This window comes from Drosophila rhopaloa, unplaced genomic scaffold (assembly GCF_018152115.1).
Source record: "Drosophila rhopaloa isolate 14029-0021.01 unplaced genomic scaffold, ASM1815211v1 contig_155, whole genome shotgun sequence".
Lineage (NCBI taxonomy): Eukaryota > Metazoa > Arthropoda > Insecta > Diptera > Drosophilidae > Drosophila > Drosophila rhopaloa.
In genome coordinates this window covers 3,608,822-3,631,967 of record NW_025335034.1, presented here as the reverse complement: position 1 = coordinate 3,631,967, position 23,146 = coordinate 3,608,822, and the positions used below count along the sequence as shown (strand labels likewise).

Sequence of the window (23,146 nt, the reverse complement as noted above, 5' to 3'; positions counted from 1 at the left end):
GCTAATTTAATTTTTATGTTTAAAAGGACTGTCCTATCAAAAAAGAGCTTTTAAAAATGGCGCATGCGCCCTTTTTTGATAGCTTATCAACTTTGACTGCTTTATATAGAGGTCTTGGAATGCATTCCTGTACATTCCACAAATTCAACTGGTAGCCGTCACATCGGAGCGAAGAACACTACGTCACATTGGTATACACACCGAATCGAAGCAGCTGCCGCCGAAAAATCAATATCTTAGCAAACTTTTACGTGGACGGTTGAAATCGGTTAGAAATGCGCAATATGTTTTCCCGTTCGCAGAGTAAGTCTTCAGAAACAAATGTGAAATGTATTTTAAAGGGATCATGGATGATTTTCCAGGTGTGCACATGCTGGTTGGTGCGCTCCTTCTGCTTTCCAGTAGCTACCAAGTGCATTCCTATGGCTCTAAGGATATTTTAGCCGATGCCCTGCTGACGGATCTTCTCAATCGTATGGACAACGACATGCAGGTGGGATACTATGATGTGGACAACGAGGCAGCTGCTGGCTCCAAGGATAATGTTGACCTCGTCTCCCGATCTGAGTACGCCAGGCTGTGTGAAGGGGGAAGCGACTGCATCCTGCCATCGGGAGCTGGTTCCCATCCCTCCCTGCGGGACCACGAGTTCACGCAGCATAGCTCACTCTGGGGTCACCAATTCATCTCTGGAGGCATGGGAGAGGGTCCCAATAGGTATCCAACTATTGTGAAGAACGATGCCGGCCTGCCAGCATACTGCAACCCCCTAATCCCTGCCCGGAGGGCTACGACATGGAGACCCAAGGCGGCAGCTGCATCGTGGACTTTGAGAACACGGCCATCTTCAGTCGGGAATTCCAGGCGGCTCAGGACTGCACCTGTGACAATGAGCATATGTTCGACTGCTCGGATCAGGATAGTGCTGATGCCGTACCGGACAAGGCTGACTTGAACTCTGCCGTGGAGCAGTACATCCTACAGATGGGCCAGGAAAACAGTCTGAACAACGTGAACAGCCTGGTAAAGAAGGCCGGATATCCGGCAATGCCCGATCCGCGCTTGGATGCTGCAGTCATGAACCCGTTCCTCCAGGGCGATCGCTTGCCCATCGCCGCCAAGAAGGGCAACCTGCTCTTTCACTAAACTAGCTCGCTGGTAACTCGAGCATATACGACCATACCTACATCTTTTTCTGTATTAGGTGTCTAATACTATTACCTATCATAGTTGGTTATTAATGTTGTCCCGCAACTAAAGTCTAGAAATGTTTCTTCCCTACCCCGCAAATAAAGTTATTCGTATTAAACCAGGGCTCTAAGCCGAACACAAATACATATTGTTTTAAAACAGATGCAGATTGTACTTGGTAATTGTGTTCCATTTCAACTAATTTGATATTTGTATTCGATATTTGTATTTATTTGTTGTATCAAAAGTTGTACAATCCATCAAATTGTCAATAATCAATTATTTAAAGAGAACTATGTATCTTCGTTATGTCGAATATATAAATAGGTCATCTCTCTGCTGCACTTACGAATCAGCTTCGCGTTGAGTATTTTGTGTCAGCATGCACTGGTCGTGTGTCCGGATGGATCCACACGGGGATTGACTTAAACGTAGCCTAACAAATGATAGTATAGTACATTGTATGAATGTGGTTGCCACCGTGGGCAACCGATTTACCTGCCCACGCACAGGCACACATCGGCACTGGCAGTGTGATTAGCTAAGCATAATGTTCGTTGTGTCGTCAGGCTCCATCTATGTCCTGAATCTCTCTCGCGTCCCTAAATATACACACTATACAACATAATCCTGTCCTGACTACAACTCTAGGTGTGGGCTTAGTCTTACGTTTAGGCAGTTAATGGAAAGAGGCGGAATTCGTTAACAAGTTCTCTAGGTCTAGCTTAGCATTATGTCTAGGATGAACGGGCTTGCTCAAAGGCGACCTGTCCCGTTGCCGCCGTTGGTGTTTTGCCCCCAGGAAACCTGGTGGTGCGGGTGCGGATTCCGGGTGGTCAGCCGCAGGGAGTTGCCGTCGCCGTCCTCGTCTATCACGTGCTCGTAGCCCTGGTTGATCGTGCCGCCTCCATTTGAGCCGTAAATTTGCTGCAGGACAAGGGGAATATTTACAAAATGGAATATAATATTTACATTTCGTATTTCACAATGCAATGATCTTTTAGTAGATCAAAACAGATAGAGGTCAATTTAAGGCTCAGTTTTTAATCTGTAAACTTTCAAATGTTTATCTACACCGCATTTACAGATATATTGGTTTAAATGTTAAGCCCACTGAACAAAATATTTATTTTTTCAATTCTTACCTCTGCAGCTCCTCCGTTTACATTAAATACATCCTTGATGCTGATGCCGGCATTGGAAACGCGTCCACTTCTCTGGTTGGGGATGCCTCCATTGTTGTTGATCTATATCGAAAGATTGGAGTCAGTACTCGATGGTTAGCATTCTTGTAAATATTTCCAGATCTTACCGGTGCCCCCGTGGTAATCCCGTACTCGTTCTTGGCACCCAATGTCTGCATGGCGGACTTCCGTCTTTCGGCCATCACCGAATTCTTGCGCACCTCCAGTGCCCGGATTGTCTCTGCTCGCATTGTGAGGCGGCGCGTGAGAATGGGCGTGGCCGGGTTATTCTCCGCATCGGCGGTCAGTTTCAAGAACCTTTTCTTGAAAGCGACATCCAGGGTGCCGATTTGGCGACGTGGTTGCCTCGCCTTCTCCAGATTTTGGATGGTCTTTCTTCTGGCAATGCGATCTGGCCCGGAACCAGAGTCATTATCGTAGTCCCCATCGATGCCCTGTAGCCTCTGCAAGTTTTTAACGATCTCCACAGCATGCTGAATGGGGTAAACATAAAAGTTTACATTAAGAACTTTAGTGTTGGATTAGTTCATTTAAATTTTGAAAAATATTTTTATTTTCTTAAGATTGAATTTAAATTGCTGTTAGTAATTTAAGTAAAGAATTTTTTTTCATTTAATACCACTAACCTTATCTATAAGTTGATCCTGTGTCAGATCCTCGGACTTCTTCTTGCAGAAGTTTAGTTCAGTTGAGGCCAAGATATGCGAAATGGTTCCGAAGCGATGGAACAACATGGCCGTAAACTGAATGATCAAAATGAGAGCAAAGAAGAACACAAATACCAAACCGATTGGTTCTAGTTGCAGATACTCCTTGGAGATGTGGACCTATGGGGAAGATCAAGAGATTAGTGGGGAGCCTCAGGAATTTGGTTTTGGGTTAGTGACATTTAACGATTTGGTTGGTTGACGGTTTCGGGCTTGGATAATGGCTGATCTTAACACCAATTTTCGGTGATTGTGGTATGTTGAGGTTGAGGTGTGATACCATTTGGGAGGTTTGTTATATGTCGGGTTTGTTTATAATATATATTGGAACATATTGTATTGATGTTGGAGGAACAATGAACATGCTTATCATAACTTTGGGCATGTGTACAGAACGGTGATTATTCAGAAGGGGATAGATATTGCTTACAGTTTACCGTGTTTTCATTTGGGGCCTAACTGTTAGAACCGCTTAAATATCAAGATGTTGTTCTGTTGTTTTTACATGATGTATTTGTATGATATAAAGCCTGAACCATTGGGATGGGGCTTAATAAACGGGGGTAGCCGTGAACAAAGAACATCATTAGCTGATTTGGTGATGTGACATGTTGAACGGGTAGTAAACATTTAGAGTGAAACAGAGGACAGGCAGGGAGTTAGAGGACCCTTCCAGAGGTTTTAGGGTAAGACAAAACACTGACAGTACAGTTTTGGTAGTAACATCGTATAAAGCTTGTTTTATAAACCTCAGATGTCTCTTCGATATAGGTAATGTTCGTTTTGACGCCCAACGGCCAAATAATGTGTAATTTGTCCTTGTTCAGTTGCAACAAGAAAACAATCAGCACGAACAAGGCGTTGGCCATGAAAAACGCGAAAACCGACTTGTTTCGCAGCTCAATCAGGTCGGAGGCAATGCGGGCCTTCATTTCATTTCAGATCGTGGTGCCAAAGAAAGAAATAAACCAAAAGAGTTGTGTTAGTACAGCCGGCCAAGTTGGCAATTACCTCCTGGGTGGACTCGTCGTAGGTGATATTCGTCCTCACTCCGAATGGCCACTTCACGTGAATGTTGTCCTTGTTCAGCTGCAGCAGGAACACGATCAGCACAAAAAGAGCGTTGATCATGAAGAACGCGAACACCGACGAGTCGCGCAGCTCCTTGAGATCTTTAGCTATGCGGGCCTACAAGAGCGTTATCCGATGCGGCGATTGTGTTAGGTTTTATTGTTTCTGGTCGCGAGTTTTCCGAAGAAAATACTCACAGTAAAATGGTTGGCTTCGGCGAGCCGAAGTTTAAATTGTCATTTAAACCACTTAAAGAACTTTCTATACTGAGCCTAATACCATTCTAATTTCCTAATAAAAAACATTTAGCAATGCAATTGGATATTCATTGTTCGTTAGCAAATTAAATTAATTTTGTTTAAGGTTGCTGACTTCGAAACTGTCTTTCAATATTGTCGCGGTCAAAACCTTTTTTCCAACTTTCAACGCATGTAGTATTTAAAAACCTAAGCCACTTCGATTTAAAAGTATTATTTTGAGGAATGGCTTCAATTTAAATGGTAACTAAAACAATACTGTGTTTTGTTTCAAAAAATCGCTGATTCAGATAAGGAATCCAAATCAAACTAAACAATTTACAATCTGCGCCTGGAATTAATAATAATAAGGGGAATCTCACCTGCTCCACTGGATCATTGTCGATGGGGTATAGATACTGATCAATCAGATCCTTCCAGAACTGAATTTCCGTGCTGGAGAGGAAGTCTACCTCGCCCTTGCGCACATCGGGATCCTCGATCCAATACGGGTTGGTTAGGAAATCTCGCTCCTGCTTGGGTTCCGCCGATGTGTCCGAATCTGATTCGTCCGACTCGTCTCCGGACTTCTCCGCCACCGAGGTGAGCAAATGGTGATCCTTGGAGCCACTGGAGGTGGTCCTCCTCCGTCCGTGTCGAGAGGCATGGTGGCCATGAGGATCCACAGCACTTTCGATGGTGTCCATCCGAGTTTTGATCGTGTCCAGCGATTCGGCGATGGAGGTCAGCTGCTGCTTCTCATCGGAGGTTTTTCCGTGGGTGCAGAATATGCAGCGGAAGAGTCCGGCGAGGGAGAACTCCACGGAGCCCTCCTCATCACCATTGTCTCCAATCCCACTCTGGAGAAAGCTGAGCATGCTCTTCTGCTTCACCCGCTTCTTTGCCTCCTCGGCGGCCTTCTTCTCCGCCTCCAGCTCCTTCTTCGTTTTCTTGGCGACCACTTCACGGGTTCCCCAAGAGACGACGTTCAGATTGATGATCGAGTACAGGATGAGCAGCAAGTACATAGAAGGGATCGATAGCAGATAGATCAGGCCGCATGTTATGCACCAGAACTCCTGTGGATGCAAACATGCGGCTATGAAGAATGACCCCACCATAGATATCAAGAAAATGGCCGAAGGAGAACCTATTCCGTCCTCTCCCAACTGCAAAGCCGTACCCACAATAACAGCCATCATAATCAGAGCGTAAGCTGTTGATAGGACTTGGGCCACAAACAATTGGATATTCGATTTACAGGTGAAGCAGATGAACATAAAGGCCAGGATGGGCACGATGTTATAGTGGAAGGAGGTCCAGTTGTCGATGCGGAAGGCAGCCACAAAGGCACCCACCAACATAAGGAAAATGGTTCCGGGTCCCAGGATGGTACCCCCCATCAACATCATCTGGTAGAAGATGTACAGCAGGGATATGTTGTCGTTGATCTTGATTGTGCGCTTTGCGTCCGCCAGCAGATCCATGATGTTGGCTATAGTCGAGGGCACCCATCTGCGGCGCTGGTTGTAGAACTCATTGAAGCCCTCGGGACAGTGGGTGTACGCATCACTGGCAGCCGAGTACTCCACACGATATCCCCTCTGCAGCAACAACGTGCAGAGCCAACGATCCTCGCCCTGATCGTACTGCACATAGTGACGAGCCTCATCCGATCGGGTGGTGTACTTCTTCATCACGTTGTCATCCATGAGGGCTTTGCCCCTGAACAGGGAGAAGCAGCCTGGTGAACAGAGCACACAGCCGATCATGTGCTCCGTGGCCTTTTGTAGCCAATGACCAATGGCGTACTCGAACAACTGATACCACACCATGGGTCCCGATCCCACGGGATGAATACGTCCACAGGCGGCACCCAGGTTCTTGTTCTTCTTCATCAAGTCCACCAGAAGGGTTACCGCATTCGGCTTAAAGTCAATGTCTCCGTCCAAGGTGAGGAGGTAGGTGTTCTCCGCAATCGCATCCTTGCGATCCACCGAAATGGGCAGTTCCATGAGCCGATGACCCAGCAAGTAGTACATGTACATCACCTGGGACCAGCGTTTCCTGTGACGAATCCGATCCTTGTCCTTTAGATGAGTGATAAACTTCGTTTTTCCGGGAAGGGTCCACACCAGGCGGCCTCCATAGGGAGTGGGGTACTTCTTGGGCGGGCGCAGCCTGATGGTGGTCTGGTGGATCTCGGAGGCAGCCTCGTCCATGGTGGCGATCAAAAGTTTAACAAACCGGTTGCACTGGATATCGTCATCGCTGTGATCCGAGATTTCAAAGGCGTCGTCGAAGAAGATGTGAGCTGAAATTACAGATTGGATTAGCTGGTGTTCTGTTAAATCCCTTGGCTTACTTACTTTCAAACTCGTAGTAATCTGGATCGAGGACCCGAAGATACTTTTGCGCCACACGTCGAGCACACTGGTCCTCATCCATCCGCATGATACTCTTCAAGAACTCAATCATTTCATCCTTGGTTTCGTGCCACATAGTGGCGCAGGAGTAGATTCGTGTGATGTTATCCGAAGACTTTATCGAGGGCTTATTCGGTGCCGAAGAGCGGTCCGTGTGCACCGAGATGGTCTCATAGTATTCATCGCCCTTTTCCTTCTCGATCTCCGATAGATCCTGAAAGCGAAAAGTTATATATTGTTTCCAGATATCGGAGCTCCCAACTCACCTCTGTTTTCACATCCGCCTGATCATCCCGCCTTCTGTTGAGCGCCATTGACTGGTCGATCAGCAGTGAGGAGTACATGGGCTGGACGAACAGCTTCTCGGTGGTGGCCAGACGTTCGCACTTGGGAGTCCAGATGTGCAGCGCGATCCAGGTTTGACTTAGGAGCCACAGGATCCAGGCCCAGGCCATTTGCTCGGTGACGAAGTTGTTGAACCTGAAGTTCGAGGGGCTCGTGAAAAACAGGTAGTCCGGAATGGTGTCGTGGAAGAAGCAGGGATCGTCGATCCGGATTCCACAGGCGGCGATCAGAAACGTGACGGACAACGGAACGGTTAGACTGACGGGGAACGCATAGCTGAATCCCTGGATGAGGATCTTGCAAGCAAACTTGCCGAAGATGTAGCACAAATAAGCGCCGAATATCTGCAGGAGCAGCACATAGACCACGGTGTTGTAGGCGGCATCCACGTCCACAGTGTCGATATTGGCCGATTCCAGGGTATCAGGGAGAACACCGCCCAGGCCAGCAGGCAGCTCGTAGACGATGATCTTGTGGGGTCCAAAGGCATCTCCGTACATGGAGAACAGATTGCCGGGCTCCTCGCCCTGCGCCCAGTAGATCAGTAATGTGACGGTGAAGAAGAGCAGGATCTTCCAGATCGATAGGAATATGTGGCAGAAGTAGCGGGTGTACTTCATCTCATCCTTGATGCGCCCCAGAGCTCGGACCAAGCCTAGCGGAGATTGGGGCGACACATAGTTCTCCCACCAGCCGCACGAGATCATCACACAGGCCACCGGGATGACCCACAGCTCCCGGCGGTTCTCCAGCAGCGGCCAGATCACCAGACCCGTGACCTGGGCCGCCACCGCCGCCAGATCGATGATCACCTTCACGAACCGCTTGCCCTCCTTGGAGGTACGCGACAGGAGGCCGAAGATGCCCGGGACCACGCACAGGCAGTTGGTCAGCATGGCACCCTGGATGGCATCGATCTGGGGCAGGACCACAAACATCAGTAGGGCCATGCCCACGGCGCTCATACTCTCCATCAGCCAGACGAACAGGAAGTGCCCCGTCCGCGGCACCTTGAACGTCTTGAAGAAGCAGATGCGGGCGGATCGGATCAGGGCTCCGATCTCGGGCAGGGCGTAGGCTATCAGCAGGGCCCAGATCCAGGCCACTCGCTCCTCCTCGGGCAGCCGCACCACAAAGCTCTTGTCCCGACCCTTTGTTTTTAGAAAAATTGTAAGGAAATATTAATACAAAATTGTGTTAATACTAATCAGGGTTTACAACATATTAGTTTTTAATGTATACCCTTTATAAGCTTTCTTAATTGAAGAGGTTCAAGCCAAGGGGCTTTGAACTTATTGTCAATCCAAACTGAATGATTGTTTCTTATTGTTGATCGTGCTAATAAATCATTCATATGGGATTTTAATCTTGGGTTATCAAAAAATATTTGATTACAAAATCTAGTCTAAGAGAAATTCAGTTATTCAATGTATCGTATGCAATTATTTTGTATGGCATGTAAGAATTAATATTTTCAAATACAGTTTTAAATTATTTATATAAAAGCAAAATACGAAAAATCACATTAAGGATAAAATAGACTTTACTATAAGTTACTGGTTGTCTTATTTTTTACAAACATGTATGTTCTTACCAAGTCCTTATTGCAGTACTCCATCTTCTTATCCTTGCGCACTTGCGAGGTCATGAAGAGCATTGTGCCCTTGGCGATGACGCCACCGGTTAAAACTATGATAAACGTAAACACATAGGCGAAGATCTTCAAGATCTTGACGGTTAATTCTAAGCACTCCTGGTTCGCCGTCGATCCGGTCTCAATTTTGATAGGCGGATCCCGGAACACATCCCAACCCTTCGTTTCTTGTATGGTGCGTTGGCTGAAAAATTGGTGGGGTTAAAATAAAATAAATTTTTAAAGTCGGAAGAAACATGGTGATGTTATGTGATTGGACCTCCAATTGTAAATGTTTATAATTAATACTACCAATGTTGGATATTGTTAAGATATATGCTGAAATATTTGTAATTTCATTTCATACTAAGAAATAAAAAAAAATACAAAAATGTTATGAAAATCATATAGGTATTCATTGACGGATCCCATTCGATTAATCCGATCACCTCGCAGACCACTGATCTATGATTTTCGCAAAGCTCGCTCGACTGGATGATCTTGACTTCCGGCACTTTACGGCCCCGACTCCGCCCTGCACCGAAAGTGATTGTGGAGCAATCGCGGTCACAGCGGGGCTTAATTACAGTTGTCTGGCTGAGACACTTCGGTTCCGGTTGCCTTTTCGCGGTAGTTGGCCACCATCCAGCCAACTAGCGATCGGAATAAATTTTGAAGACTGGAGACCTACCTGCCGCCATAGATGTCGTGAGTCAGGGGCGAGCTCTCGTCATCGGTGAAGTTGTTGTCATCGCTATCGCCGTGCTCCCCGGCAGCTCCCGCTCCGGCGCCCTGCCCCGGCGGGGCCATTGGGCGATGCCGCATCGCAGACATCTCCCACGGTCGGTGCTAGCCCCCAATCTTGGAGCGGAGTGGCCAATGTTCGGCTGCAAAGAGTCGGAGGAGAGTGGTAAATAATTGGGCTCAGGTTGCGATTGTTCGATAAGCCGGTTTTAATGGACAAGTAATTTATGGCTGTGGAAAACGGCTCCCAAGGACAGGCGTCCTTTGACTCCGCCCTCAGACCGGTTTGGGCTTTTTTAATCAAGCTTCAAGATGAACCTTGAAAGCTGCTGTTACATGCACATACAGAAGTCTTTGTCTTTTCTCAAAATACCAGTTTACGCATAAATTCTCAATCTATTTATTTGCAGGTCTTAAAATAAAATGATCGATTATTTCAAATCGAAGTTAAAAGCTTTTAGTCAAATCTTAAATCCCGATATAATTATCTGTCAGAGTTTATTTAATGAAGACCAACATGGTCTTTTTTTGCCGTGTAGCCTAAACTAGTGACTCATGACTTGGGCATTTCTGTGATCAAATTTACATCTTTCTGCCCATGATTTCGAACGCTTCCATATTTTTCTCACCAGCTTTTCACTTTCACTTCTGTAATTTTCAGCAAAGAGTGATCTAAGAAATTGTTGAAGCTTAGTAAGTCGCATGCATAACTCGAGACTTTGATGCGCCTCAGTTGTTCCACATGTGGCACGGAACTGAAACCGATGTTGCCCGGGGCTTCTTCTCTTTTTATGGTAATTAAGTTCGGTTACTCGTTTGAATTGCAGTCGCAGTTGCCAGCACTGCTCGTATTGTTCTGCCAATGAAGGCCTTGTGCCAGATTCTGGTCCGAGTGCAATATTTATGATTATGAGGCAAATTGAAGACGGTATTCAATTGGTGGTGAACGATGGGAGGAGTTATATGGGTACGCCTATTTATAAGAAGTTAACATGTGTAATTAAGGCCCAAATGACAAACTATTTAGATCATTTTGAATTAACCTTGTTTTTCTGGCAATGCCAGCATTTCAGTTCTCAGTGCTTAAACCTGGGATTTAGAAGAACTAAATGAGCTAGGGTATGGAATCGGTCAAGTCTTTTGCAACCACATCTTCAAATATAAAGATGACAGGTCTTAAGTCAAAACCCTGGTCGTAAAAAACATTAATGCAATTTAAATTAATTTTGTAACAAGAAAAGAATGCCAAATCACTAGTCACATTGTCTATAAGATCAATTTGTCATTTTGCATTAACTTTGTTGCTAAAGTTTTTCTGGCAATGTCAGCTTTTCAGCTCGTCTGCCTATAACTGGGATTTAGAAGCACTACATGAGCTAGGGTATGGAATCGGTCTTTTGCAACCACATCTACAAATATAAAGATGACAGGTCTTAAGTCGAAACCCTTGTCGTAAAAAACATTAATGCAATTTAACTTAATTTTGTAAATATTGTCTAATTTTTAAATAGCAGCGAAAGAGAAATCAGTATCAAGAAAATAATGCTAATTCACTAGAGTCAGATTGTCTGCAAGTCTGTCTGTAATTGGGATACTACATAAACTAGGGGATGGGATCGGGCCAGCATTTGCAGCCACATTTTAAAATATACAAATAACAGGTCTAAGTCAGAACCTTTGTTGTAAAAAGTATTAATAGAATTCAACATCAATTTGTAATTATTGTCTATTTTTAGTATTTAACTTTTAAGGTGCACGAAGGAAAAAGAGAAATCAGTATAAAAAAAAGCCAAATCATAATCATAAAGAATCCTGTTTCGTTTCTAAAAATCCTCCATATCAAAAAATGTGTCAGAAGAGCTTGGCGACACTTGAACAGTTGAATCACAAATGGTAGTGGGCAATAAAGTTTGTGCGCCTTGGGAGGACTGTTCGATTTGTTCGGGTGCTAAGGGAGTCTCTGAAGTTTCCTGCAATATGTAAAGCTTCTCCCTGAGACGAAGGGACAGATCTACAGGAGTTTCGATCTGATTACAGAGTATGGGTTTTCTGAGCAATCCTCTGGGCAGAGATCCTCCACTTTGCCGATGCCTTGAGCGCACATCGTAACCGAGCTTGAGACTCTTGGTTGCAAGTATGTTTTCGTTCTTCAAAGGGGTCTCTAGAGGATTGCTCCTCCGGGATTTGCTGGACATGCTCGACCGGGCTTCCCCAACCTGCGCTGCCTGAGAGGCGTACAGACTGAAGCGGCTGTCCAGGCTGAGCTTCACCACCAGGACGGATCGCTCCGTCTCGTAGTTCCGACGGAGAGCCTCCAGATGCCGGATGAGCTGCAGGTCCGCCGGATGAACCGACCGGCGGGCGGTGACCTTCCGCAGCCGCTTTGTGATCTCCACCTCGGACATGAAGCACTTGACCAGCCGCTTGATTAGCGCATTGAATTGCTGATCGCTGAGGGGCCTGTGATCGGCCTCCACCACCCGGAATCGGGCGTTGGCGACCTGGTTCGGATGGATCTGACCCTTCAGCATCAGCGGCGGCAGTTGGACGCCCCCTCGGCTGCACAGCCCGGAGCTGCTCAGTTGGGTCACATCGAAGGTGGGCGAATCAAGTGGGGTCCGGCTCACAATGCGCCCCACTCTTGTATTCTTGGAAATTGATCCCGGATTCGCGGAGGTCCTCATGATCTATCTTTCGGAGTCTACCGGAAATTTTGTCTCATCAACAAAACAGGAATTCGAAATCCTTTTATTGCATTGCAGTGTTACGATTAATCTGAACAGATCACATGACAATTTTTACAATGGGAAGGAAGCAAAAAGGAAAGGAAATATATTCACATTTATAAATTTTGATTTTTCTGATCAAACGACATGCCTGCAAAAAATGAAAACATGACAACTGTGACTATCTGATTAATGATTGCTTAAGGCCTGTTTTATCCTCTTAATATTACTAAAGCAGCACATTCCTTAGTAAAAAACATACTTTTAATTAACTATCGTCCTAAAATTGCCAAACAACAAACCGCACTTTCAAAAAACTTCATGAGACTAGTCGCTGTTGCTAAAAGCAATTGGAAATTTAAGAAGAAAAATATTTAGTGCTATATATCTGAAATATCAAAGTTTTATTTGAAAGCTTTTAAGTTGAATAAGTTAAAATTTAATATCTTCAGTATGGAAAGCAAATTTTTAAAAGAACTATGTTATTGAGTTCTAATCAAAATTCAACAATGTTTCCTTGATATCAACTTGGCTTTGAGATATTAGTTCGAATATTAAAATCAAAGCCAGCAGTTCAACTAATAACCATAAGTAAAGGATAGTTATAAAAGCTAATAAAATAAAGCCTACATCAGCAGGATCTCTGGTTAAACAGCTGGTTGCCACAAAAGATGCTGTGGGATGCATTTGGCCCCCTTGTGGAGGATTCTGCGCACAAGGCGGGTATCGCTGCGAAGGATGAACCACCCCAAAGGACATAAACGTCCCACTCCCACACACACAAAGTGGAACGCACAATTTTTAAGCTTAGGGGAGCGTCAGGGTGGCTTTTACACACACATTCGGAGGAGTGGCAGGATGCTTTCGTAGAGAAAGTGTGGTGAAAGTGCTTCCTTGCAGAGCGCCTGTTTCGGGCTTTATAGGGCAGGAACAAACGTGACGTTTCAACCAGACCGTGTGGCCTAAAGGATAAGGCGTCGGACTTCGAATCCGAAGATTGCAGGTTCGAGTCCTGTCACGGTCGCATCTAATTGCTGCAATGCACTTTTTTATGCTGAGCGAATTCGTTTTTAAAATTTTGTTTTTGTTTGCTGACTAGGTCGTTGAGGTTGATTAAGTAACCACTTTGGCATATTTTATCTATTCGATAAGTCAACTCCCTTGTATTTTAAACACACAATAAAAACCCGTTTCCCCTTCGACTCTTTGGCAACTCAAAATCAATTTAATATGGGAAAAATACGCAATTGAGCAACCAACAGCGAAAACGATTAAATTGGCCACTGCCAATGAATATCTAGCAGAAACCGCGACTTCTCTCGATTCTTCTAAATGTCAAATGTCCAGAAGAACGGATCTCATCTACCAGTTGAACTTGGATTAGTTATAAATTAGCTGTAGTGCATATCTTCAAGCAGCCAAGTATAAGTTGCTTGGGAAGAAGTTGAAAAATGAATTTAGTAGCTTGAATTTGATTTAAACACTGAATTTAAGATATAAGAGATCTATTAAATCTATTTGTTAATAAACTTGTTTGGTATCACAAAACATATTTATCGGTCTTGAATACAAAATTTAACCATTTAGTTAAACCATTTATATGCTTTTTTTTAATTCCCATTCGTCAAAATTCAAAATCTTTAGAATTTACGAGCAAAATTATTTATCAGTTGTCGATTTATCATAGTTACCCAATTTGTGGAAAAAATAGAGTTAAATTTAAATTTAATACGTATGTAGGTATTAACTATTGAAATTTGTACAAAGTTAAGCAACGTGATCTGAGCCTTGAAGAATCATTTTGTGTTTTCGCATATATCCTCTGATTTTTCTTACATTTTCCTTTCGTAATGGCTTAATTCTGTCGACAGTTATCTTCAGTTGACTTCTGTCAAAATTTGAAGAAGCATTCAGTGTTTGGTTAACAGTTTTAGTTTACTTTAAAAAAAGATTGCATACACAATCCGATTACATGGTGAAAATCCGTAAAGTAGGCTATTTTTTATATAAAAATTCTAGTCCTCTTCTACAACGACTTACAATTAGATTAAAAAAAAGTTAATATTGAAAACAAGGCCGTTAATCTAACTTTAAGTCGACTAGTATAGAATGGGATTTTCTCATGAGCACCTCTAGTGGGAAAAAGAGCAAATCTTTTCAAATAAACATGTATATCCCCGGGATATGAACTCAGTTAACCCTAGCCAGCCTCAACATTGAGTACTTTTACCCACACACCAAACGTGCTCGCCATACAAAATATGACCTAAGTGGAAGAAAATCCGAGTCTCCAAACAATAAAAACCGAACAAATTAAGCATTCTGGTCGACGCGTTAAATCAACGCCGAGGGCTAGAAAGATCGAGCCCGAAAAGGATTACGGCTCCGCAATTGAATTGGCAGAGTCGGAGAAGCGAACGTATTCTCATATATTCTCATATAGATCCCCGATAGCCAACCGGTTGGGCAGGAAACAAACTGGAGCGGGCTAACTGGAAGTCTTGGAGCGGCATGGAGCCAAGCTCTTTTGTGCTGCCCACCGAAACAGACAATGGGACCCAGCTGCAGGCGTTTGGTGATTTAATAATTTTTGTCTGTTGTAATAATCACATTAGCGCATTAGGGCGGGAGGGGCAAAGTGAATGTCTATTAAACCAAATATATAAATATATATGGCCAAAGATGAAAGATACAGATAGAAAAATATAGACCAACATTCTTTTAAAACCAGAATTCTTTAGATAGGTTTTTTATTTCGGGAAGGATTTGGAAGTTCTGCCGATCATATCCTTTTTGATCAGCATTGACAGTCGGGTCTTTTTATCCAAATTTATTTTAAATATTAATGCGCACTCTCTTTTCACTTTAAAATAAACGAATATATGAACTTATTTGAAGTCGAACTATAATGAAAAGATATAAATGATATGCATGACCGGTAAAACTTGAATAGGAAATTGTATTTAAACTTTTTATATTTTTTTGCTGTGTAACTATTAGTGTTTTGGTTTTGGGGCTAAGTCAGAAGCCGCCAAAGAAGGCGAACAATTAAAACCTGCGCTCCGCCAACAGCCAGACAGAGAAACAGAAAAAAAGTGAAAGTCAGATACTTGTAAAAAATGTTATAGAAATAAACGAACACAATCTATGCGATACTGGGGCTCAGATGCCAAAGCCGATTCAGATACAAGTTGGGGCTGCAACAGTTGTTGCTGCTTGGGCTGGCGCATAAATTGATTGCTACACTTAAGCCAACTAGTCAAAACGGGAACACGGCAATCGAACCGGCCACGCCAGCCAGCTGCCGACCGAATGTTGCGATTGCCGATTGTCGATTGCCGGACAACCAGTTTTCGGCGGACAACAGGAAAACCAGCGAGCTGCGGCCAAGAAATATGCGCCAATAGGAGTAAGTCGCAAGCATTATGTGAAAAATTGCAGGCGAACCAAGCCGGAACGAACTACGAGTACCATGGTGACACGGCCAAGATGGGGCAAGTTTTGGAGTGGGGATCCGGGGAGGGGTATTCATGGGTGTGGGTTCAGTGTGCAGTGGTCAGTGGTCAGTGGCCAGCTCGCTGGGATTGGCCATTTAAGCTATTGATTTACGCTTGCCACAGCGGAGAGCCACAATTGCTTGAAGGTTGCCAGCGATCCGATTGCAGGAATACCAGTATGATATTGGATCGGGTGATTCATGCCTGCAGATGCCAGGCAATCTATCTTGAAGCTGCACCTAACATTAAGCTCGGAAGTTCACTTAAGAAGCTTTCATTGGTTTGAACACGTTTAAGTTTACAGAGATATTTTGTACACTCTCAGTTATCACATTTATATTGTTTGACAAATTACAATTAACATCCTACTGATAATACATGTTAAGTTGAAGTTTCTGTTTTTACTTTTTTGAAAAACTTAAACATTTATTTGTTGCTAAAATAGAAAATTTCTTTGAAAAGCAACATGTTTAACGGGCATGACAAAATTGAATGTCATTAAGACAAAGGACAATGACTAAAAATAATCGTTATTTAAGATTGTAATATTTAAAACAGTGTATATTTTTTACTTTATAAATTCATAAGTAGATGTCAGTTTCAACAAACTCACAAGCTTCTGAATTTTTCTAAAAACCAACTCGTCCAATCCTTTGCTACCCACATAAAAAAATAACCTCTTTTTCCTTTAATATCCAAAGAAGCTTTTCAACTTTATGCCAAGTCATTTTAAATTAAGTTGTTTCACCTTTTTGCGGTTTGTTTGACTGTAAACATTTTTACCGTTATATTCCTGAAAATATTAAAAGCCTTTTGAATGTAAAGTAAATGCGTCATACACGCTTTAATAATTTGGCATTGTGCTGTCGCGGACCTAACCAATTTAAATGCATTCAATTGCAGAAAATTGATTGTAGATATGCTTCTATATACGCCAATTGGGCAACCATGATTAATCAAGATTGAATCAAGATATTTTGATTATGTGGAATGAGTCACAGTAAAGCTTAATGTTTGGGTTTTACGTATACGTAAGTTGTATCGGAAATGGCTCTTCATTTCTGTTGTTTCTTTTTATTTGGTGTTTCCAGAGACCTGAGAATGATTTGGCTTTTGCTGGGTCTTTAATTTGGCCTTTCCATTGATGAGTATATTTTGGGATTTTGAAGATTTATCCATTAACCGATGAGGTGTCATGTTGTATGACATGGTTTTGTTTCGAACAAACGATGATACATACACTTTAAAATGAATATGGTTTTTGAAAGTTAGTTGAAAAAGTTAAAAATAAGTATTTTAGCATTGACTTTGAAAGTTTGGCGCGGGCTTACCTATTTTATTTAATTTTCCAAACAACAGTTACCTGCTGTATGGAGAGAAAACAAATAAACATTGACTATTTGCAGAGGTTTTTGTTTGGCTGCGAGCCACTCGAAAATTGTGAGCAAAATTTAAATGAGCAGGCGGAAAAGAAGCTTGCTGAGAAGAGAGACCTCGAGACCGCAACAGAATCTTGAAGAGGAGGCGTCTGAGCGAGTCTTATTGAAAATGCCAAGCGGATGAGTGGACGTATTCGCCAATAATGAGATGATCCAGGTGAAAACCACCGCCAGGTGACATTTCGCTCTGGCAATTCCCTTGTGAAAGCACCTTCTAAAAGCCCCTTTAAAGTGATAAATGCCAAGAAAATCTTGAGGCCTGACTCGCCTTGGCTTGCTAATTTAATTCATAATTTATAGAACAAGTTGCTTGGTTTTTGGGTGTGTTGATATATTTCGGCGAACGGGTTTTGTGATCCGCAAACAACGCAAATTGTTTCCAGCTCCGAAATGCTAAATAGTCAGATTGGCTGCAGCTTGTAAAGAAAAAGCAAAAGTGTTGCCAACAAAACCCGTTAGCAGCAGAGCTGAAGAAAAGAAAAGAAAAGCGAGAAGCTGCCAACGAAATAGAAAGAAATCCGTAACTTTCACATGCAGAAATATGGTAAGAGAATTGTACCGTTTCTTTCTGACGATCGGATGACGGCGATGAAATGGCACAAAGAAAAAGTCCACGAATCGGTCTATTGTCTTCCACAGATAGTGAGAGTGAAAGAGTTGGCCAGGTAAATGTTGCTCCGATTCCGATTTCTGGATATAAAGAGAACTGAGGAATTTCGAACTGAGACACTTCACTGCACGGATTATGGGCAAATTCCTTTCTTTCCAGTGGATTCGCCTGCGTGGCCCACTGATTTAAAAATTTTATTTCGTATTTGATTTCTTTTCATTAACTTTTTCTCTTCGGCTGGCCTGTTGCTCGTGTGTTGGTTATATTGTTGCTGTTGCTGCACTAAACTTTTGGCCCACACACACACACACATTCGCTTTTGGCCACACACAGACACACGCATGCGCGCACGTACCGTTTTGTAAGACGTTTCTCTCTTTTTTCGCTGTCGTCCGCGCAGCTCTTTTCGGGTTCGTTGTCTTCGCCAAACTGAATTGAAGTCTTTCGTTTTTGCCCACTGGAAGTGTCCGCTGCCGGCGTCGCAGTCGCTGTGCTGCCGCTGGAAGTGAATTTTTATGAGGGTTTAAGCTTGTTATTTTTATTTTATTTGGACCGCTGCCTGTTTGTTACTCGTTTTTGGAGTGGTGAGTGGTAACGGTTAACCATGTTGGTAGTGGGTCCTCAAAATAATTGCGCATTTGACAGTAAAATAATTCATCTATATCCTTTCACGTTCGATGTCGTGAAAGTTTGTCTGCAAAAGCGCAAACTTAAATATATATTTCGTATATATATATTTTAAAACCCAATAATAAAAGAATACACTTTTTTTAAAATTTTATTTTACTTTTTAAAAATTCTTAAAAAGTTGTTAAAGCCACTTTTTAAATAACTAATAGATGCAAATAACTATCTTTCTCTCCGTTTTCACCACCTTTTTCTCCAGTCAATTTACTCCTTCCCACACTGCATGTGTTGGATTTTAATTTGCATGTCTTTATTTCTTTTGTTTTTGCGACAACTTTGGTCGAGGTCGTCTGGTTTTTTCTTTTCTACCGCTTTCTGTTGGAGTCTTTTATTAATGCTGCTCCAATATTCCAACCGAAGAGCGCGAGAGCTTGAAAAGAGAGAAAGAAAGAGCGCTGCAGCTAAAATAATTGACAATTACATCCAGTTGCATTCACTGTTGTTGTTGCCTGGAAAGTCGTACTGAGCATGCGCAACATCGGGAGGGCCAAAGAAATGGTATTATTATGAACTACTTACCTATACTCCCATTTATAATTATTCTTATTCATTTAAATATTGAAAGAAAGACTGGAATAAAATAATAATTTAATTTTAATGCAAATTTAATGTTATAAATTATTAATTTCTCTACTTCAAGTCAATAGCAACATTTATTGGTTTTCTACCAAAAATACCTATAGAAAATAAATGGTACCGAAGTACCAGTTCATATTTTTGGTTTTCATTTATTCTCTCTACAGATTTAAAAATGTAAGTTGCCGTAAAGAATTAATGAATTAAATGAAACATTAAATGTTAAATAAACACATTAAATGTAATTAAAATGTAAAAAATTTAGCTACTGTCACATATCTCATTCATATCTTAACCCTAGATCAACAAAATCCGTTCGTCAGCTATGAGAGGTCCATGTCCTTTGCTCATCCTGGTACTTAGACCGAGGAAAATATACCATACAAATAATTACCAGCGCTCCAATAACCCCAATAATACAAATATGTATGAGAAAACCGCAGAGAAAAACCACGTATAAGAAAATACTATTAATTCTTAGTTCAAATTTTAATTCAAAAAACCGGTGGAGTACCCCAATTCTTGGGAAAGTATTTTCTCATTTTCAAACCGAACAATTCGGTAAATACCGTTTCCGGTATGTTTTAATAAATGTTCTGGCATATTTAGTATCATTTGGCTGGCAGTGTGACTTGTTTTGGCGCTACGACTGCGGTCACACTGGTCGTGTGTCGCACAAATAATAAAAGAAAAGAAGGCAGCGAAAGCAACAATAATAAAAATAAACAGCCGTCCCGATAGCTGAGCACAAAAATAAGGTGTACGTAATATAGACAAGCAGGCAAACAAGGCGGCTGTGCGGGGCGGAGGTGAGTAACCGATATTCCAAGATTCCGAGATTCCAACTTTCCGGAACTGGTGTTCGTACGTACCCTATAGATGAGTGCATATATGTGTATATATCTCCCGATAGATCCTTCATACGGGACCGGAGCTGAGTGTGACAATGGGCGCCTGTGTGTGTCGCATGAACCCCGACAACGAGACGATGAGCGTCTCCTCGGCGAGCATCTCGCGTCCGGCCAGTGCAGGTGAGTGGCCTTCTATGACTTTATACTGTCCATGTGATTCCCCTACATCACCCGTTCATCTCTCCTCCACGATAGGCATTGCCATGGGCGCGGCGCGCAAGAACCGACCGCTCTGCCACGAGACCATCCGGTGGCGGTCCGACGTTCCTCTTACAGAGGGCCAGCTGAGGTCCAAGCGGGACGAGTTCTGGGACACTGCCCCGGCCTTCGACGGCCGCAAGGAGATCTGGGATGCGCTGCGGGCGGCCACAAATGCGGCGGAGGGCCTCGACTTTCAGATGGCCCAGGCCATTCTGGACGGGGCCAATGTCTCAGTCCCGAATGGGTGAGTTGACCCCTTGATTAGAGCTCATGTATTTGATTTTTCGGGGCTTCGAAACGTTATCGCAGTATGATTCAATGACTCGGTTATCCAAATATTCAAATAATTCAAGGTCTTAGTTCTAGTCTGAAATTTGTTTGGTTTATATGTTGTAAACACAGTTTTAAGATTTACAACCGACTTCTCAGCTGTTAGTTAGGATTATGCATACAATATACCAAAGTGACTTAAAGAAAATTGACATAATAGTTATTTTTTTATATTAATTTGAAAATATCCTTAAATAGCCTTAAAATTTTAAAAATTATTGACATTAGCATATTTATAAATTGTAACACAAATCCGGCGAGGTCCCTAATGACATAGCATGCTAATTGCCATCGTCTAGAAAATCAATAATGTATATAGAGATTTCACATGGCCATAACTCCATTAATGCATGACAGCGATTTGCTGGTCTCCTTTGCTGGGGACCAGGGGGTATCATAAATTTGTGATGAGCGCTGGCAGCCCCGCAAGTCAGAAATGGAATAGAAATACTGGGGCAAAACTGCTAAAATAGTTGTATCAAAGAAGTGTGTCCTATCATGGAGCTTCAAAAGCCGCATTAAAATACATATAAAATAATATTTGTATGTAACAAATAGTTTATATGAACTTATTTGTTAGCCCTGAATCAGTTTATATTTACAGGAGTATATGTTTATAATTATATACTCCCGCTTAGAGTATTACCACCGTCGACCACAGAACACAATATTTTCGGGCTAACGCTTTTATTAGACATCGATTTTTGACTGACACTCGGACCCCCACTCGCCGCAGACTGTAGACCATATATATTTAAATGCAGCGCTGACCTTTCTATTACTTTTGGCGTTGCAAGCGCCAATGTCCTTGATGGGCGTTCCCTACGTAACTCCATTGTTATCTAGGCCGTTATCAGACTTGGCCCGGTTGGCATTGAATCATTAGCATTAGGCTCAATTGGGTGACAAATTTTTTGGGCTAGCTGGGGATTTTCGATAAGATAATGATAGTAGTTGGCCCACCTGTTCCTGAACTCTGATTTTTTTCCCAGCTACCTTACAGAATGCTACGATGAGCTGGGCACCCAGTATAAGGTGCCCATCTACTGTCTCTCATATCCCATAAATATCGTTAAGGAGGAGAACGGACGCGACTCGCCTGCCGAATACTCTGAGCCAGTGGATGGAGGCACCGAGATCTTTCTGAAACTGCGCATATCATCGACCATGACTGACGTTAAACTGCCGGTGTACTCCAAGGACACTGTGGGGCAATGCAAGAAGAAGCTTCAGGTGAGTTGAATGGCACATCTTATTAATATTGTCTTGTTTAACTTTTGGATATATAATTACAATTTCAAGCAATTGTTCCTTTTATCAATTTTTATTTTATGTTTATCCTTTAAGATTAACTCTTATTTAAATCAAGCAATTTTTATTTAATTTCCAGGCTGCAGAGGCTGTCGATGCTTGCTGTCAGCGATGGTTTTATAGCGGAAAACTGCTGGGCGACAAGGTGCCCATCGACGAGTGCAGCATACACCAGGGGTACGTGGTGCAGGTCATTGTGAACACGGAGCACTACAACCACGACAACAGCACGAGTACGGCGCACGCCAGCTAGCGGCGCAGTCAGCCCCCACTAGTCAAAAGTAATAGAAACAACAAGGAGCCACGACAGCAGCCGCAGTATCAGCAGCAGCAGCAGCAACAACAACTATTGGCTAAAGCGGGCAGCGGCATTCGAAGGAGAAAGAATGCCATATACTCAGTTCATAGCACAAGAAACCTTAAGGGGAATGTACAGCAAACACCGGAGCATCAGCGGGTACAACAGCAACAGTATACTCATTGCATTTATCAAAATAAGCAACAATTGCAAATTGTAGCTCTTTCTGCCTTGTTGCTGTTGCTGTTGTTGTGGCTGCTCGCCTTGTTATGCTTTGTTTAATATATCTATATATAAAATGAGAAACAAAAAGATCGCAACCAATTTGTTGAGAATGGAATGGGAAATGATTATAAGATACATAAATGATACATACTTACGTATATTTTTTTGATAATAATTACTTGATAATAATGCAACTGATTTAGGCAGTTTACAAAGCATATACTTTCGAGTGTATATAGAAGCTGCTATATTGACTATAGTAGTTGAGCTCTTCTCGAATACTTCTCTATTGAAAAATATGTAAATTTTTATAAAAATCAATATGAAAGACGGCCTCTATTAACTAATTGTAAGCAAGTGTTAAAGCATTTGCCTAATGTATATGTAATGTAAAAATAAACAAGAACTGTAGTATTTGGCCGCAATAGAAAGCATGCAACAAGCAATTTTTGATACTGTACAAAATGCCAAGCACAATATTATGAACATGAACATAATTGTGACAAAATCCAGAGAATGCGCAAATTGTTAAGCATATTACTTGCTCAAATGTAGTTAACACGAATGACGGGAACACATTGTGGGAAGAGAGAAAGAGCGAAAGCGAGGCAGGGAGTGGAAGAGTTAACCCAAGTACCTTATAAATGTATATGATTTAATTTGCTTCTAGAGTCAATAATGCATGCAATCAAGAAATTTGAATGAGTTTTTATTTATCTCCCAAGCACATGAATTTCTTGTATAATTTTGTTAACAAATTCGGTATCGTCAAAAGTC

General features: G+C 42.5%; 4 protein-coding genes and 1 non-coding gene across 7 annotated transcripts; 3 read left to right on the top strand and 2 right to left on the bottom strand.

Moving 5' to 3' along the window:
• Nucleotides 1-121: 121 nt before the first annotated feature.
• On the top strand, nucleotides 122-1,333 carry LOC108045562. Its single transcript, XM_017124930.2, is given in 3 exon segments — nucleotides 122-303; nucleotides 363-761; nucleotides 764-1,333. Coding segments are annotated over 3 exon segments (810 nt in total). The 5' UTR covers nucleotides 122-275; the 3' UTR covers nucleotides 1,147-1,333.
• A 67-nt stretch (nucleotides 1,334-1,400) lies between these two features.
• Nucleotides 1,401-18,251, bottom strand: LOC108045560 (chitin synthase chs-2). 3 transcript variants are annotated; one of them, XM_044457406.1, is made up of 12 exons: nucleotides 18,186-18,251; nucleotides 9,506-9,701; nucleotides 8,776-9,019; nucleotides 7,103-8,332; nucleotides 6,780-7,050; nucleotides 4,794-6,724; nucleotides 4,115-4,291; nucleotides 3,853-4,029; nucleotides 3,023-3,223; nucleotides 2,504-2,869; nucleotides 2,337-2,438; nucleotides 1,401-2,118 (listed from the first exon to the last, which is right to left on the bottom strand). In XM_044457406.1, the coding sequence occupies exons 2-12, from the start codon at nucleotides 9,646-9,648 to the stop codon at nucleotides 1,948-1,950; spliced, it is 5,013 nt and encodes a 1,670-aa protein (XP_044313341.1). In that variant the 5' UTR covers nucleotides 9,649-9,701; nucleotides 18,186-18,251; the 3' UTR covers nucleotides 1,401-1,947. The 3 variants fall into 3 exon arrangements, with proteins under 3 accessions (XP_044313341.1, XP_044313339.1, XP_044313340.1); XM_044457404.1 differs by lacking the exon at nucleotides 3,853-4,029; XM_044457405.1 differs by lacking the exons at nucleotides 3,853-4,029; nucleotides 18,186-18,251 and adding an exon at nucleotides 17,780-18,096.
• LOC123037316 lies at nucleotides 11,271-12,422 on the bottom strand. The gene has a single exon (XM_044457407.1). It carries the CDS (start codon nucleotides 12,240-12,242, stop codon nucleotides 11,382-11,384), a length of 861 nt encoding a protein of 286 aa, XP_044313342.1. The 5' UTR covers nucleotides 12,243-12,422; the 3' UTR covers nucleotides 11,271-11,381.
• On the top strand, nucleotides 13,236-13,308 carry Trnar-ucg. Its single transcript has one exon. It is a non-coding gene; the product is annotated as a tRNA-Arg (tRNA).
• A 1,477-nt stretch (nucleotides 18,252-19,728) lies between the features above and the next one.
• On the top strand, nucleotides 19,729-23,065 carry LOC108046844 (ubiquitin domain-containing protein 1). The gene is made up of 5 exons (XM_017126802.2): nucleotides 19,729-19,902; nucleotides 20,007-20,124; nucleotides 20,200-20,449; nucleotides 21,528-21,768; nucleotides 21,926-23,065. The coding sequence occupies exons 2-5, from the start codon at nucleotides 20,040-20,042 to the stop codon at nucleotides 22,097-22,099; spliced, it is 750 nt and encodes a 249-aa protein (XP_016982291.1). The 5' UTR covers nucleotides 19,729-19,902; nucleotides 20,007-20,039; the 3' UTR covers nucleotides 22,100-23,065.
• Nucleotides 23,066-23,146: the final 81 nt, after the last annotated feature.